General features: G+C 37.7%; 1 protein-coding gene across 1 annotated transcript in view; it reads right to left on the bottom strand.

The window, feature by feature from the left end:
* Positions 1 to 14,072, bottom strand: part of PCNX2 (pecanex 2) — a 152,839-nt gene that overhangs the window by 19,032 nt on the left and 119,735 nt on the right. The window contains 3 exon segments of the mRNA XM_042446562.1: positions 8,093 to 8,196; positions 9,692 to 9,925; positions 12,621 to 12,874. Coding sequence (XP_042302496.1) covers positions 8,093 to 8,196; positions 9,692 to 9,925; positions 12,621 to 12,874 — 592 coding nt within the window.

Below are 14,072 nucleotides of genomic sequence, written 5' to 3'. Positions count from 1 at the left end.
TAAACACATGTTGCACAATGTCACAGAAAATGGCTACTGCTTCAGAGTTTCTAAAAACAAGTGAGCAGGGATTCTTAAAAGTTTAACACAAAACTATACACACTCACACGACTGAATGTTCTTCTTATAGTGTGATACAAAACAAAAGTACAAGAGTCCAAAAATATAGCAAGACCAGCAGAATATATTCTATTAATTGCAGGACTAGGGCTATCTTTTGGGACTATGTTTCAATACAGTGAGATTTGGAACATGCAATTCATGGTAACATCAACATTAACATCAACAACTATAGCGATACAATTCAAGACATTCTCTGCAGTAAGAGAGATGTCTTTTTAACAGTACCCATTTTCAAAATACCGGGAATAATTCAGCTTATTAAAGAAATACAATGGGGACTCTCTATACATAAATGTACACAGCCAGTTCAACAACTTCTAAAATTCTTAACAGTAAAGCACTGCTACTGTAAAGGAGAATCGTATTAGGAATAAAATAGAAGGAGACAATTTGGTAGTTCAATTAGTTTAAATATTTTATATGTCTTTCAGTGCCCATGATAAGATCAGGCTCACAAAAGCAGAAATGAAATAAAATATGCAAATTTCACTGCCGTGCCTTGGTTGTTATTCAGAACTTTCTGAATACTCTCTTTTCAATGTGCAGCATATCTATTAGTTCAAATCTATTGCATTTCCACAGTGTATTGTATATTGCTTTGAAGACTTTAATAAGATTATCCTGAAGGTTTACCTTGCTTTCATAATCTAAGTCTCCCTTGTGGCTCTCCTCCCCACTCTGCCCAAATCTATTTAGTATATTAGCCAATTTGAATGTATGTATGCAAGCTGGAAAATCTGCTTTAACTGTTGTGGCCACTGTCCAGGAGGTTCTTTTAAATGTGCCTACTAGGACAAAACAAGTGGAATGTAAGCTTCAGTCTGTTGTGCAGTGATTTGAAAGAAAATTCTCCTGAACTTCTGTGTGCACATAAAAGAGCTGTTTGCCTTATTTTCTTTGACAGCAGATCCCTATGCTGCAACATAAACAAATTCTGAAACTGTGTTCCTATTGCTTAGCTATCAACCCTACTATAATATTATGTACCATTTCTTTATAATAGTGTTGCAGCCAAAGTAAGTTAGGCTTCTGTGCAATAATGCATGCAGTACTTTTTAAAAATCTCAAATAATATCATTCAACTCCTATAGTAAAATTCATTTTGAATGAGTCCCTTGTGCATTGTACTTTATATATTCAAACTAATGAGATCACTTAGATCCCAATACAGAAATAATGTGGGTAATTTTTTTTGATAGGGATGGAGTGTTAACTCCAGGTTTATTCCAGAGCCATGAAGTAGCTTTGGGAAAGGAAGAAGACAAAAACCAAGCCAGAGAAACCCTATAAACTAATTGGAGACTAAGCCTTAAACATACTTGAACTGAACAGAGCTAACTTCTGATCAAAGAAGTTTATTTAATAGGATGCTAGGTGGGAAAAACAGCTTTTTCATAAATACAAGTAGCCCCACCATGAATAACAGGAAATTGCTGGGCTGGAGCAAAGATGTTTCTGTCATGCATATTTATTATAGGCATAATATAGTGTTCAAAACACTCTGGATTTATACCTTCAGTAATCCACTAATACTGTACTCACATCAACCTTTTTCAACTAGGTCACCATATTATGCCTAAATGAAGCTTTAGGGCTGGGACACACTGATAAACTGGCATCACCTAAAGAATCTGTAATCTATCTGAAATTTGAGCTGCAAAAGTACATTTCATGGCTCTTATTTTTGGCCACTGTGACATAGGAAAAGGTTTTGCTGATCTTTTGCTTGTGCATAAAATATTTTCTTAAAAACAAAAACAAACAGCACAAATTGCTTGCTGCTTGGGCTGACTAGCTGGGCATATAAGAGGCTACATAATTACAAGCATACTGTATACTTTCAGAAGCAATACTCTGCTTCTTAGGCTACTATCCTTTGGTCATTCATTTCTGTGTGTGTGTGTGCGTGCGTGCAAGCGTACGCAGCTTCAAGTTGTCTGTCAACCTATAGCAGCAATCCCATGAATTTCACAGGGTTTTCTTAGGCAACGAATACTCAGTGGTGATTTGGCCAGCCCACAGCACTTGATATTCAGTGGTGGTGTCCCATCCAAGTGCTAACTAGGCCTGACCCTGCTTGGCTTCAAAGATCAGATGGGATCTGGTATTTAGGCCCTCAATCATTTATAGCATTTATCTATTGCTTCTTATCCCAACAGGAGCTCAGAGGCTATGTAAAACATTTAAAAACATTAAAGAATATTAAATGTAGAAATCAAAATAAACAAAACAGACTAAAACAGTGCCTTAAATACAATGTAAAACCACAGACAGACAGAGCAGCCATCCTGAATTTTAAGGATGGCCATGTGAAAAAAACCTTCTTAGATGACTGCTGCAAATTAAAAAGGCATGGAGCCAACCTGACTTTCCTTGGCAAAGAAGTTCCCCAGTTGGGGTGCTGCTACAGAAAAGTTATCACATGTACATGAACATATCTGGCAGTAAGCCGCACTGAACTCAACATGAAATACTTCTGAATATAGTGTATAGGATAGCACTGTTAATTAGTTAATCTACTGTGTAATTTGAGAGGCAATATTTGGCTTCTACTGAAATTTACACAGACAGGTAAATGAAATGTTATTTACATATGCCACTTAAGAATATTTGCTACCATCGTTTGCCATTAAAATGTTCTCATTAATTGATCAGAGCCAATTCATATGTAAATATATGCAAATTGCTACATAAATTATATACATATAATGTAAACGTCATTGGCTTCTTAATGAATAGTGTCAACATGAGGCAAGGTAGATAAGAGGTCTAAGTCTGATCTTATTTGCTGTCTGCTAAATCCCACATAACTTTACTGTATTAAAGTGTCCTTCCTCCCCTTTTTTATCCCCTGCATAATAACATTATACAGTATCTCATATCTTGGAATCTGCTTAGCTCTGAGACCACACATGGACACAGACCTGACAGACACACCCACATCCACACATTCAAACCCGCTAAACATCCACACATCTCGAGGTACAGTATGAAAAGAACCTCCAAATGGCATCTAATCTGCCAAATTCAGAGTTTTCAGTTGCACCTTCAGCTGCTATTCTGCCTTGTAGAAAATGTCAATACTGTGCACATTAGTTCCACAAATAAAGTTGATGAATCCAAAGCATCTCTTCACATGCTGTGCTTTCAATAAAATCTGACAATACCCAAGTACCAAAATAAGTGAATTTCTGCTATGGCATGTTGATCTAAAATCCATTTGTGCCTTGGACAATTTCTACCAATTGTCTTGGAATAATTTATTTGACAGGCATTCCTTTTGATAAAAAGCATTCAAAAGATTTTTGGGACCCAAACGAGAGAGGCAGATGAGCACTAAATCATCAGCATACATCAAGATGAAAATATTTCTATTTCTGACTACTGGAGAAAGCAACTCAACTTGAGCTAAATGAAGCACCATCTCATAGGAGTTTACCACATGGGGAAAACTGGAAGTTTAAAAGGGCAAGAACCCATGATTATCCAGCATATTAGATGCAATAGCATGATTGGTTTTCACATGACATTGTATGCAAATCGCTAAGAATCTGACCAGAAAGAGACATGATCCAGCAATTAGTCATTTTCTGAAAAATATCATGAATTCATTTCTGTTTCATTCACTATATAGGTTTTTTTTTTTTTTTTTTTTGCACAATTGCTTTAGTGTGAAAGCTATTTGCGGTTTATTCATGAGATTTTCACAGTTTTTGTACTTGTTGCCAGATTTCCCATGGTTCTTTGGGGCGAGTTTACTTCCAATACTGCTTTGTTGTGCCCAGTTGCCAAGAGGATGCTTTTATGCTTTTTTAAAAACTCTTCTATCTTTTGGGTAATTTTTTGTTCTTTTTACTTAGGTTGGATACTATTTCTGGGAAAGTAAGAGACAGTCCAGTATACTATTATAAAGAAAATTGTGTAAATAAAATTGTTTATTTCTCTGGGTGATTTTGTTGGCTGGTGACTTTTGGTGACACAACTAATTCTTCTGTGCGCATACACAAAAACGTGATTCCCAAACCATTAACGGGATTTACACGCTTCTGTGTGAAAACCAAATGTGTGTTCTACCCTTTTTCTCACTTTAGTAATGAGCCTCTAATGCATTAATGTGTTCTGCATGTGAAAACCATCATTTGTTCCCTTTTGCAGGATGCAGACATTTTAATTATTATCGAAATGGAGGTTCATATGGTCCCCGTGTGATAAACTCCATAGATCCAGATGTTTAAAAGGTAGGAGTCAATAGGCATCCCTGTTTCACTATCCATGTTGTTGTAAAAACCTCTGTCAGAGAACCATTTAAACCATGTAATCCTCATTTCTCTGTGGCTGTATAGTTCCTGTATCAGTCTTAAAAGTCTGCAGTCAATGTCAGAACTCTGTAAATTTCCTTATAGTCTATTTCTATTGTTAGAATCAATGAGATCAGCATAAATATGTTTCTTATTTTCCCTAGTATATTTCCTTATAATGTAACTTAATGTTAAAGATTGATCTAAAGTGCTATATCCACCTCTGCAGCCTGCTTGTTCTTAATATATAATTTGATTTTCTTGCAGCTAGTCTGTTAGCTTTTGAAGTAAGTATTCAGCATATAGCTTTGAAGTGATGTCAAGCAAGCTAATTGTCTGATAATTTTGCGGATTATTCCTGTCTTCTTTCTTGTAAAGAAGAAACATAATACTCATTTTCCATTCATGAGATATTTGTCCAGTACTATTTAATATGTTAAACAGGCCAGCAAGAATGGAGTTCCTCCAGTCAACATGTGCTTTAAAGAGTTCTGGAGGAAACATATCTTCTCCAGGAGCTTTCTTAGATTTCAAAGATGCAATTAGAGACTTTATCTTATTGCCAGTAATTTGGTTGACACTCAGGAAGATTAGAGGAATCTTTATCCATCATATGGCTAGATTATCTGAAAAAAAATGCTGGAGAATTATTTGATCCATATGGAGACAGTGAGTGAGGCTTCAAATGTGTATCTTGCTCTTTTAGGCCTTGGGTAACAAATTCCCAGAAATCTGTGTTCTTTCTGTTCTTTCTGTTACTGAATGGTCCAATTCATGCCACTAAGGTTTTATTTATTCAGCTTTCTTATATTTTATAATTCAGCCTAAATATAGTTATTATTTTTTCTTCTATTTTGGATGGATTTTTGTGGGATTTCTCCCCCCTTCCCCCCCTCCCCAGTATCTTTTGACTGCCTTAGACTTTGCATTAAACCAGCCATATTCTATAGGGTCTTTCTTTCTTTCTTTCTTTCTTTCTTTCTTTCATAATATTTATTTATTATCCATTCTTTACTATCTTATCTAAATCTTATTCATATTAAACCATTTCATATTAACTAAACCAGTAATTAAAAAACCACATAAAATTATTATTAATATCTTCATTGTTCTTACTGTCTTCTTTTCATCATATTCTATTCATAATTCCACAAAGATATAATATTATTAATTTATCACTAATTCATTGTTTTTCTTCTTTCCCCAAGTGCTCCCCATCACCAGAGCCTAATGTCTTCATATTACTTGACCCTCCAAAATTGTAACTCTTCCTGTGGAGGTAAAACACCTTCCTCTTTTACTAAAACCTTTTGTACAAATATTTTCCATACTGCTTCAAAATCATTTCTCTTCATTATTCCTTGCTTGGTTACTGAATTTATGATAACTTTATTGTTTCTGGCTTATTTCTATCTTGATGATCTTCCAGTCTAGCACTGTCCTCCTTTTCTGTGATAGAAAAACTTGTTTGAGATGCTATAGTAAAAATCCCAACTTCAAACAATCCAACTAATGTTCCAGTAATAGCTTTCAGGCCAGAAACATCCTTTTGCAACACGCCCATTCTATAGAGGAAAAATGGGCTGTTTGCTCCAACAAAAAAAAATTGATCTTGTAAAAAGTTGTATAGTGCGCAGATTTTATGCTCTGTTGCTGCTGAGTCTGCTTTAATAATATTTTCCATAAATGCATTTACTGTTTCTTTATACAAAAAGAACCAGATTTGCCCAGATGAAGAGAGATTTGCTTCAACCAGACTTGGGTCAAAGGACCAACTTGAGGCATTTTCTTTAAAGGAATAAGTTTTCTACCTCTACCTCTACCTCTACTACTTTTACTACAGCTATTATACACCAACTCTTTAAGGAGGTATGACTATATGTTGGAGGTCTATGATCCTTTGATCCAGTCACTGCTCACTTCACGTTCCTTTTCATCATTTGTTAAATCATATTATTCTAATATTGATTTCTGGACTAAGGGGCTGTACAAACTGCCCCAAGGGGCGGCATGGAGCCTCCCCTTTCCTAGCCAGATCAGGGCCGCGGTAACCTCTTGCCGCAGCTATGGCACCCTCTGGAGGGTGCAAAAAGGAGCTGGAAAAAGCAGCTCCTTTTTGCCTCCTCCAAAGGGCACCATAGTTGTGGCGGCATGGCTATATGGTATTACTTTTGCAATGCGTTATCTGGATGCAGTCCAGAGGGGGGCATCATGATGCCGCACACCATCTGGACACAGCGCCAGAAGGGCGTCATGACACCACACACCATTTGGAGTGGAACGCAGTGTCATGGCGCTCTGGTGGCTTCATCGAGGGTGTGCATCATCTGGATGCGACGCCCTGACTCTGCCCCCTGGCCGGCACAAGGTGCCAGTCTGTACAGGGCCTAAGATGAGTAGTGTATTTTGAGTTTAGGCTTTTCTATGATGGGCCCAAATAAAGTCATATTAAGGCAGTGACAGTATGGTCCAAAACACACTGCAAAAATAATCCAGATTGAGGCAGCTTTAACTGCCCTGGATCAATGTTAGGGAATTCTGGGAACTGTAGTTTTGTGAGACATTTAGCCTTTTCTGTTAGTCTGCTCTGGTACTACAATTCCCTAGCACTGAGCACAGCCAGTTAAAATGGTCTCAAACTGGATTGTTTCTGCAGTATGTTTTGGACCTAAGTAAAAACACACACACAACTGTTTAGTCCACCTACATTGTGCACCTTAATGCCTATGCTCAATTTAAAGAATAATAGTAAAATGTTAAATTTCAAAAATAGATCTTATTCATAAAATACTAAAAATTCTCTACAAACTTACAACATATTAAATTCTTAAAATTCATGGCCTTCGCAGATAAAATGAATTCGGGACTCTTACTTTATCAGCAACTACAACTGGTAAAAGGTATGTAGAGCAAGTTCAGTCTCTGATTAAAGATTAAAGCAGATCAGATCATTTCTCTGATAGGCAATTTTTTGTGCAGCTAGACTCCTTCACATTGGGTTAATCAGAACAACTGTTAATCTCAAAAGTACCCCAAGTTCAGGACCACCAACAAGAGTTCACATCCAAGTTTCAGTCTTTTCTTTTCTCCCCCCCCCCCCTCCTCCTCCTCCTAGTTCTCTGGGTAATTCTTCTGTATGGCAAATGTAAACATTTGAACTTGCAGGAAATACAAATATAAAATTTAAACAGAAAGAATTATAACAAGTGGCTCTCTGTGGTAAGTGGCTGATTTGTTGCTTTAACAGCATTGACTTTAGAATAAACAGAGGTAGTTGCTTTAGCCTCCACCTCCAAGAATGTAACTCCTCCAACCACCAAGGCATGTTAACTTTTAGTGTTATCTTTCTGTACTCCTCCTCTCCCCCCCCCCTTTTCAGTGTTAGTTCAGAAAGTGTTGCCAGTCATATTTGGTTGGCAAACACTTCTTTTGAATTATATATAGCTCACAAGGTTAAAAAGATGCTAATAAGGGAATGAAACAAACACACGTTTGGTTGTGCCACCACCTAATCATCTTTCACCCACAGTGGTTTCTTCTTGTACTAACTCTTCTACATCACAATAAAAAGGAGAAAGCAAGCCAGTTTCAGATAAATGAACACTTTTTCCAAGCCATGAGCAATTTGTTTATTCACTGACATATTGATTACAATGGTGATATAAAATTACCTGATAGCCATATTGTGTGATGCTGTTCCTAGGGCTCTTCTACCCAAAATGCACAAGGCAAAGGAAAGAGTGACTAAAGGAGAATCTTCATCACATTCTATACACTGCAAAATATTTCAGGGTTTGAATTAGTCCTAAACAATAGTTCACATAGTTGAATACAATTTATTTTATTATGATAAAATATTTTAAAAATGTATTTGTTTTTATTTTAAGCTGTTGCCCTTTAATTCCTTAAAATACTATTGTCAGTGTCATTAATTCACTCTTTCAATCAAAACATGTTCTTACTTCTGAAAAGATAGCACAAATTGCACTAACATTCTGTTACCATTCCTATACCAATTAGGTTGGTCTACTGTAGGGTGGACCCAGTAGCCTATGAACTAGATTTATACTGTGACTCCTTCTTCCCCAATATTTTTTTCTATTGATATGTAACCAGCTTGATCATCCTTCCCACATTTCTAACAGACCACAAAGTGTTGGAATGAAAAAGGGATCTTGCAGCACCTTTGAGACTAAAGTCCTATACAGACTGGCCTGGAAGGCCACCCTGTGGGTGGAGTTGGGATGCAGCGTCCTGATGATGCACACCCTGACTCCGCCCCCAGGGTAACATGATGCCGCACACTGCTTCAGATGGTTTACGTCATCATGACATACCTTTGGCACTGCATCCAGATGACACAGTGCCAAAGGGGTGTCATACAGCCGCACCACTGTGGCTATGGCGCCCTTTGGAGGGCGCAAAAAGGAGCTGTTTTTTGCAGCCCTTTTTTTGTGCCCTCCAAAGGCCGGATCAGGGCTGTGGCGCGAGGCTGCCGTATCCCTGATCCGGCCAGGAAAGGGGTGGCATCCTGCCACTCCTTAGGGGCGGTCTGTAGAGCCCCTAACTGAAAAATAGTTGGAAGCATGAGCTTTCGTAGTTGAGCCTATTTCCTCAGATGCATGTGATGGAGTGGAAAGCCCAATGACAGAGCTATATATCAGTCTGTTTGTGAGAATGTCCATAGGAACGCAAAACTTTGTGGGTGTGGAGATGAGGTGACAAGTTCAGTTTTAACAATGGTCATTGGTGGATAAGGCAAGGATGTTGCCTAAATCCAAGGTTAGTAGATAACCATATAAATGAGTATTGGGATGTAGCCAAAAAAAAAAAAAAAGATGTGACAAACTGGTCAACAGAGTCCCCCTGAGGCTGAGTGTTTAGTTAGTGTTATAATGTGTGTCAGAAACCATTGTTTCCTAATTTTTCAAGTCTTTCTGTGAACTTGAGTCTACTTCCTCAGATCCAAACCATGCATCTGAGGAAGTAGACTCATATCTATGAAAGCTTATAGTTAGTCTCAAAGGTGCTACAAGATCCCTTTGCAACAGGAGGATAACTTTGGCTTCAGCCTGTCCACCTTTCTCAGTATATGTTGTTTGATATTTTGCTGTCAACCGCCCTGATCTATGGAAGGGCGGTATAAAAATAAAAAAATTATTATTATTATTATTATTTTGATTTGGAATAAACATTCTTGGTATTGTTCTGTATATTTTTGTCCCAACATTCAGGAACTACTTAGCAACTATAGAGAGACATATTTATACCTCCATTCGTTTTGCAGCACAGAACTGAATCCAGTCCAAGTAAACACTGCAGAAGCTTGCTCTGGTAATTCCTTGAAGGCAGGGGACGTAATCATCATCAATATTTATATTGAACATTGCAAGGTCACGTTCTATATAATGCCATTTGGAGAAAGGCTGCAACGTCTTTTGGAGTGACTCATCTCTTAGCCAGTATAGGATTTTGGGTGAACTCGCAGTAAAGTATATAATGCTCTATTGATGAAAAGTAAAAGATGTTAATGCTTGTTTTAAGAACACAAAGTTGTTACTTAACAAGTTATTACAAAAGTAATTGCTGCAAAGTTGAGAGAAAATTCATCAACAGTGAACAAAAGAAATTCTTTGGCATGATATGCCCACTCCACTCCTCTTTGTCCTTGAGATTTTGCTGGACCACAAGCAATAGAAGTGGCCAGAATGTTTTTTAACCGTGGGAAACAAATGAACAGAAGAAGGAACAGTAAAATTAGGAAGTATGAAGGACATCATAGAAACAGTACTGTTACTAAGCCTGTTTAAGATTCATAAGTGCCACCCGCCCAACTGCAAATTCAAATTAACAATTAAATGTGGGTAAAGGGCCCCTATTCAATGGAAAGCAGTAAGACAGAGAGATGGAAGAAAAACAAGGAGTGAGTTTTAATTTTTGAGTGTGGAGAAAGTGATAAGCACACAGAGCCTTCTGAGAAGAGCCTTGCCAAAACAACAGATTTTTAAAAATGCATTCAAAGACAGGAGATTTTTGCCTTTTTAAAATATATTTTTTAAAGAAGAAATTGAAAAGCAAATGTGAAAGCACTTGGGGAATAAATAACCTGCAGTAAGCAGGCAGGAAATTATTCCAAATATATGCAGAACGGCTACAGGAATTGACCCACTTTATTAGAGGAGAGCAAAAATTCCTTTTATGTAGAGAAATCATTCTCCCTCCCAACTTGGCTGTCAACCGAGTGGCAAGTACAAAAAAAAAAACCAAACCCAATTCAGAAAGCCAACTGCTAAGCATTGTTTAAAAGATAAATGTAAAATCCTCAAGCATGTGATAATGCAAAATTAAATATTTTGAAGGCACACATTTATTCTGCTATTGTAATATATTCACCTGGCTGTATATGTTCTGCAAAAGAATACACATGCCTGATTTTTAATGGAGTAAGTGTTTAACCTCTAATTCTCCTTCTCCTTTGCTTCACTGTATTCCAGCCTCCCTAAATGATTTTAAACACAGATTGTGTACAAATGTATTCTTAGAGTTCAGTATAAAAAAAGAGGGCAGTAAAGACCAAACCTACACTGATCTAGGAAGACGCAAAGGAACAGTTCTCCAGCTTTGGACTTTATCATATGAGCCCTGTTCTTGCTGCAAATCAATGAAACTGCAAACATATGAGTTTCATGAGTAGACATTATTACACATCTTCGCAATTGTGTGTCTGGGACTGCTGCCGCCATCACACTCTTCCTGACTCCCCCTTAACCCCACCTCCCTGCTGTATGCCCTATGACAGGGGTAGGCAACCTGCGGCCCGCGGGCCGGATGTGGCCCGGCAAGGCCTTGGGACCGGCCCCAGCCCAGTCCTGCCGCCGATTGCCGCCGGGGCCGTTGGCATCTTGCGCGAGGGGCATGGTGGGGCAATTGTCTATAGAAGCCTCAGAAACATGCATTTATCTTAAAAAATTTTTAAAAAATGAGCAATTTTTTTCGCGTGTCCTCCATTTTTTATTTAAAAAGTGCCCTCCATTTGAAAATTTTGTCCTACATTTGTCCTGGTTTATTTATTTATTTAATTTTTTAAAAAATTATTTAATTATTTATTTTTTGGCATCGGCCCCCCAGTTGTCTGAGGAACAGCAACCCGGCCCCTGGCTCAAAAGGGTTGCCTACCCCTGCCCTATGACCTATGCAGCATGGCTTTCATTTCATTTCTTTTTTTTTTTTAACTTTTTAAATACAATCCCACAGTTCTGGTAAGTTTTTTTTAAAGAAAAATTTTAAAAGTTTACAAGCAAATCAGGCTGCTTGGAAATAGCAAAGGGGGATAGGGGGAGAGGAGGAGATTGTGACACCACATAACTGCTAATCTTGCAACTGCCCCAGCAGCAACATGTTGCACTTGAGGAGTCCTGGGATTGCCACATCATTGCCACATAAAAGTCTGTAAGATGTTTTTCAATCATCTTTACTTTTAGCCAAAACCTCCCATTTAGTCAGTTCTGTACTGTTGATAAGCAGGTACAGAAAACACATATACTCTCCAAACACTGAAATGAATGATTTCATAACAAGAAATCTATTTCCCCACAGAGGGATGTCCATCTTTACTAATCAGTGTCTCCAGCTGATAAATATTATCAATAAATTAATTACAAATCAAGTGGGGTGGAGGACATGAGTACTTCATTAAGGATGATAAGTAAAAGCTACTATTTTGAGTTTTTATAAATTGGATTGGCTGCCTGATTCCACTGTAAATGGCTGCTAGTAGAAGTTAGTCAGCATGCTATTCCCTGACAGAAAAGTGAGCTAATCTGACAGCTTTTTCTTGTGTTTCTCTGAACGCTTTGTGATGTTGATACCCAGGTGCTGTTAAAGTTAAGTCTGTGACAACATCTGATCATATCTGGCCATTCACTCACTGGGTAATATGGAATCTCTTTGTGGGAACTGTATTCATGCATCATTATCACAATGTCACATGATATGGGAGAGGCAAGATGGGCGCACAGATTCAGAAAATAATAAGCATACCATTCTCCTATCTATAACAGGTTCTCATTTCACCTGACCTGCCTAGAGCAAACATATTGTTGTAAAAACATGGAGATTCATGATGTCAAATGAACACAACAGCCAGTGCATCAAACACTTGTTAGATATCCTTCCTAGAGAAGACAAGTAATGTTTTACCTTTATGTAATATCTGATGAGTATTCTTCGCAGATCAAAGACTTGGAGCATTGTTGCAGCATTGTTGTCAATAATGCTATAGCCTTCCAGGATATACTGAGTCCGCATTATTTCCCAGGTCAGCCATCGGAGATTAAAAGCTGCATTGCATGACAGTAAGTGAGGTACATGTCCTGGCTTGCAGCAGCAGCAGCCTTCATCATCTTCATCCCCTTCTGTAATAGCCTCCACCTCTCTTTGCTGGCAGTATGTCCCTTGGTAGGTTTGTTTTTTGTTTTAGTTTTAAAAGCATAAACACAGAGACAATTAGTCAAAGAATGCAGAGATGGTGTTCATCAGTTATTGTTGATTAAATTGCAATTTAAACAATTGCAATTTAAAAAGAGACCAGGAGCACTACAGCAGTGAATAAAATGTGTCAATTAATGTGTGCTTAACAGAAAGTGGTAACGTACAGACATTTTATTTCTCCTTATAAAACAGAGCATGTGCAACTCAGTGCTTCAGACAGAAAAATAATTACAATTCAGATCCTTTACTTTAATGTGGAAAGATATGGACACAATTTAGTGTGTGTCAAAATCTTGGCCTTTTGTATAAATATAAACCCAAAACAGGTGGGCTCGACTTCCCCATCCAAGTTATGAATGTACACAAAAGTCAAAAGTGGCTCTAGATGAAGCATGGTAATTGTATAATATAGCTAGGCAAAATCTGTGTAATCAAATGAATTTTAAATTTCAAAGACAACCCTTATACTATTGCTGCCATTTTGATTACATATACCATGTTCCAGTAAGTATGATCAGAATTCACTGTGTACAAAGAAAACTGAACATTCTCAGGCTGGCTTATTTCTTTTGCATCAGGGGAAAAATTCATATTCTGTTTCACTGCACATGTAGAAATTTCCTCAGAGCTGAACAGAATGATAATGAGGCAGTGGTTTTTGTATGCACAAAAGTTCATGTGCATATACATGGGATTGTCATTAAATAGTAAGTAAGGAACCTTCCACACTCTATAACATTCCAACATGGGGTGCATGGCAGGGAGTTGGACTGGATGGCCCTTGTGGTCTCTTCCAACTCTACGATTCTATGATTCTATGTTGGTGAACGGCTTCTTGCATTTTACTTCATGCTTGGTCAGGCTGTTTAAAGCTAGTGTTCAATACTGTAATGTCTAAGGACTACAGGTTTCCTAGCCCTGGAACAGACAGTTCTTTTTACTGCATCAGTTTGCTAGAAATGCCAAAAAAGGAAGCAGAACTAGCCTGAAACAGATGGCTCATCTATATGGAGCTAGAAATCCATCTTAGTCTCAGTTCTAAAACATACATGGCATGCAATGTTCACTCCCACTTTCAGTAGTCACAGATCTTTTTGCTGCCTAATGTTTATACTCCAGGATAAAACAGTTTTATCTTGAGCTTTTTAAAATAACCCCTGT

The sequence above is a fragment of the Sceloporus undulatus genome, chromosome 1 (assembly GCF_019175285.1).
Source record: "Sceloporus undulatus isolate JIND9_A2432 ecotype Alabama chromosome 1, SceUnd_v1.1, whole genome shotgun sequence".
Taxonomy (NCBI): Eukaryota; Metazoa; Chordata; class Lepidosauria; order Squamata; family Phrynosomatidae; genus Sceloporus; species Sceloporus undulatus.
Note: the sequence above shows the minus strand (reverse complement) of the source record. Positions and strands in the feature narration are given on the sequence as shown.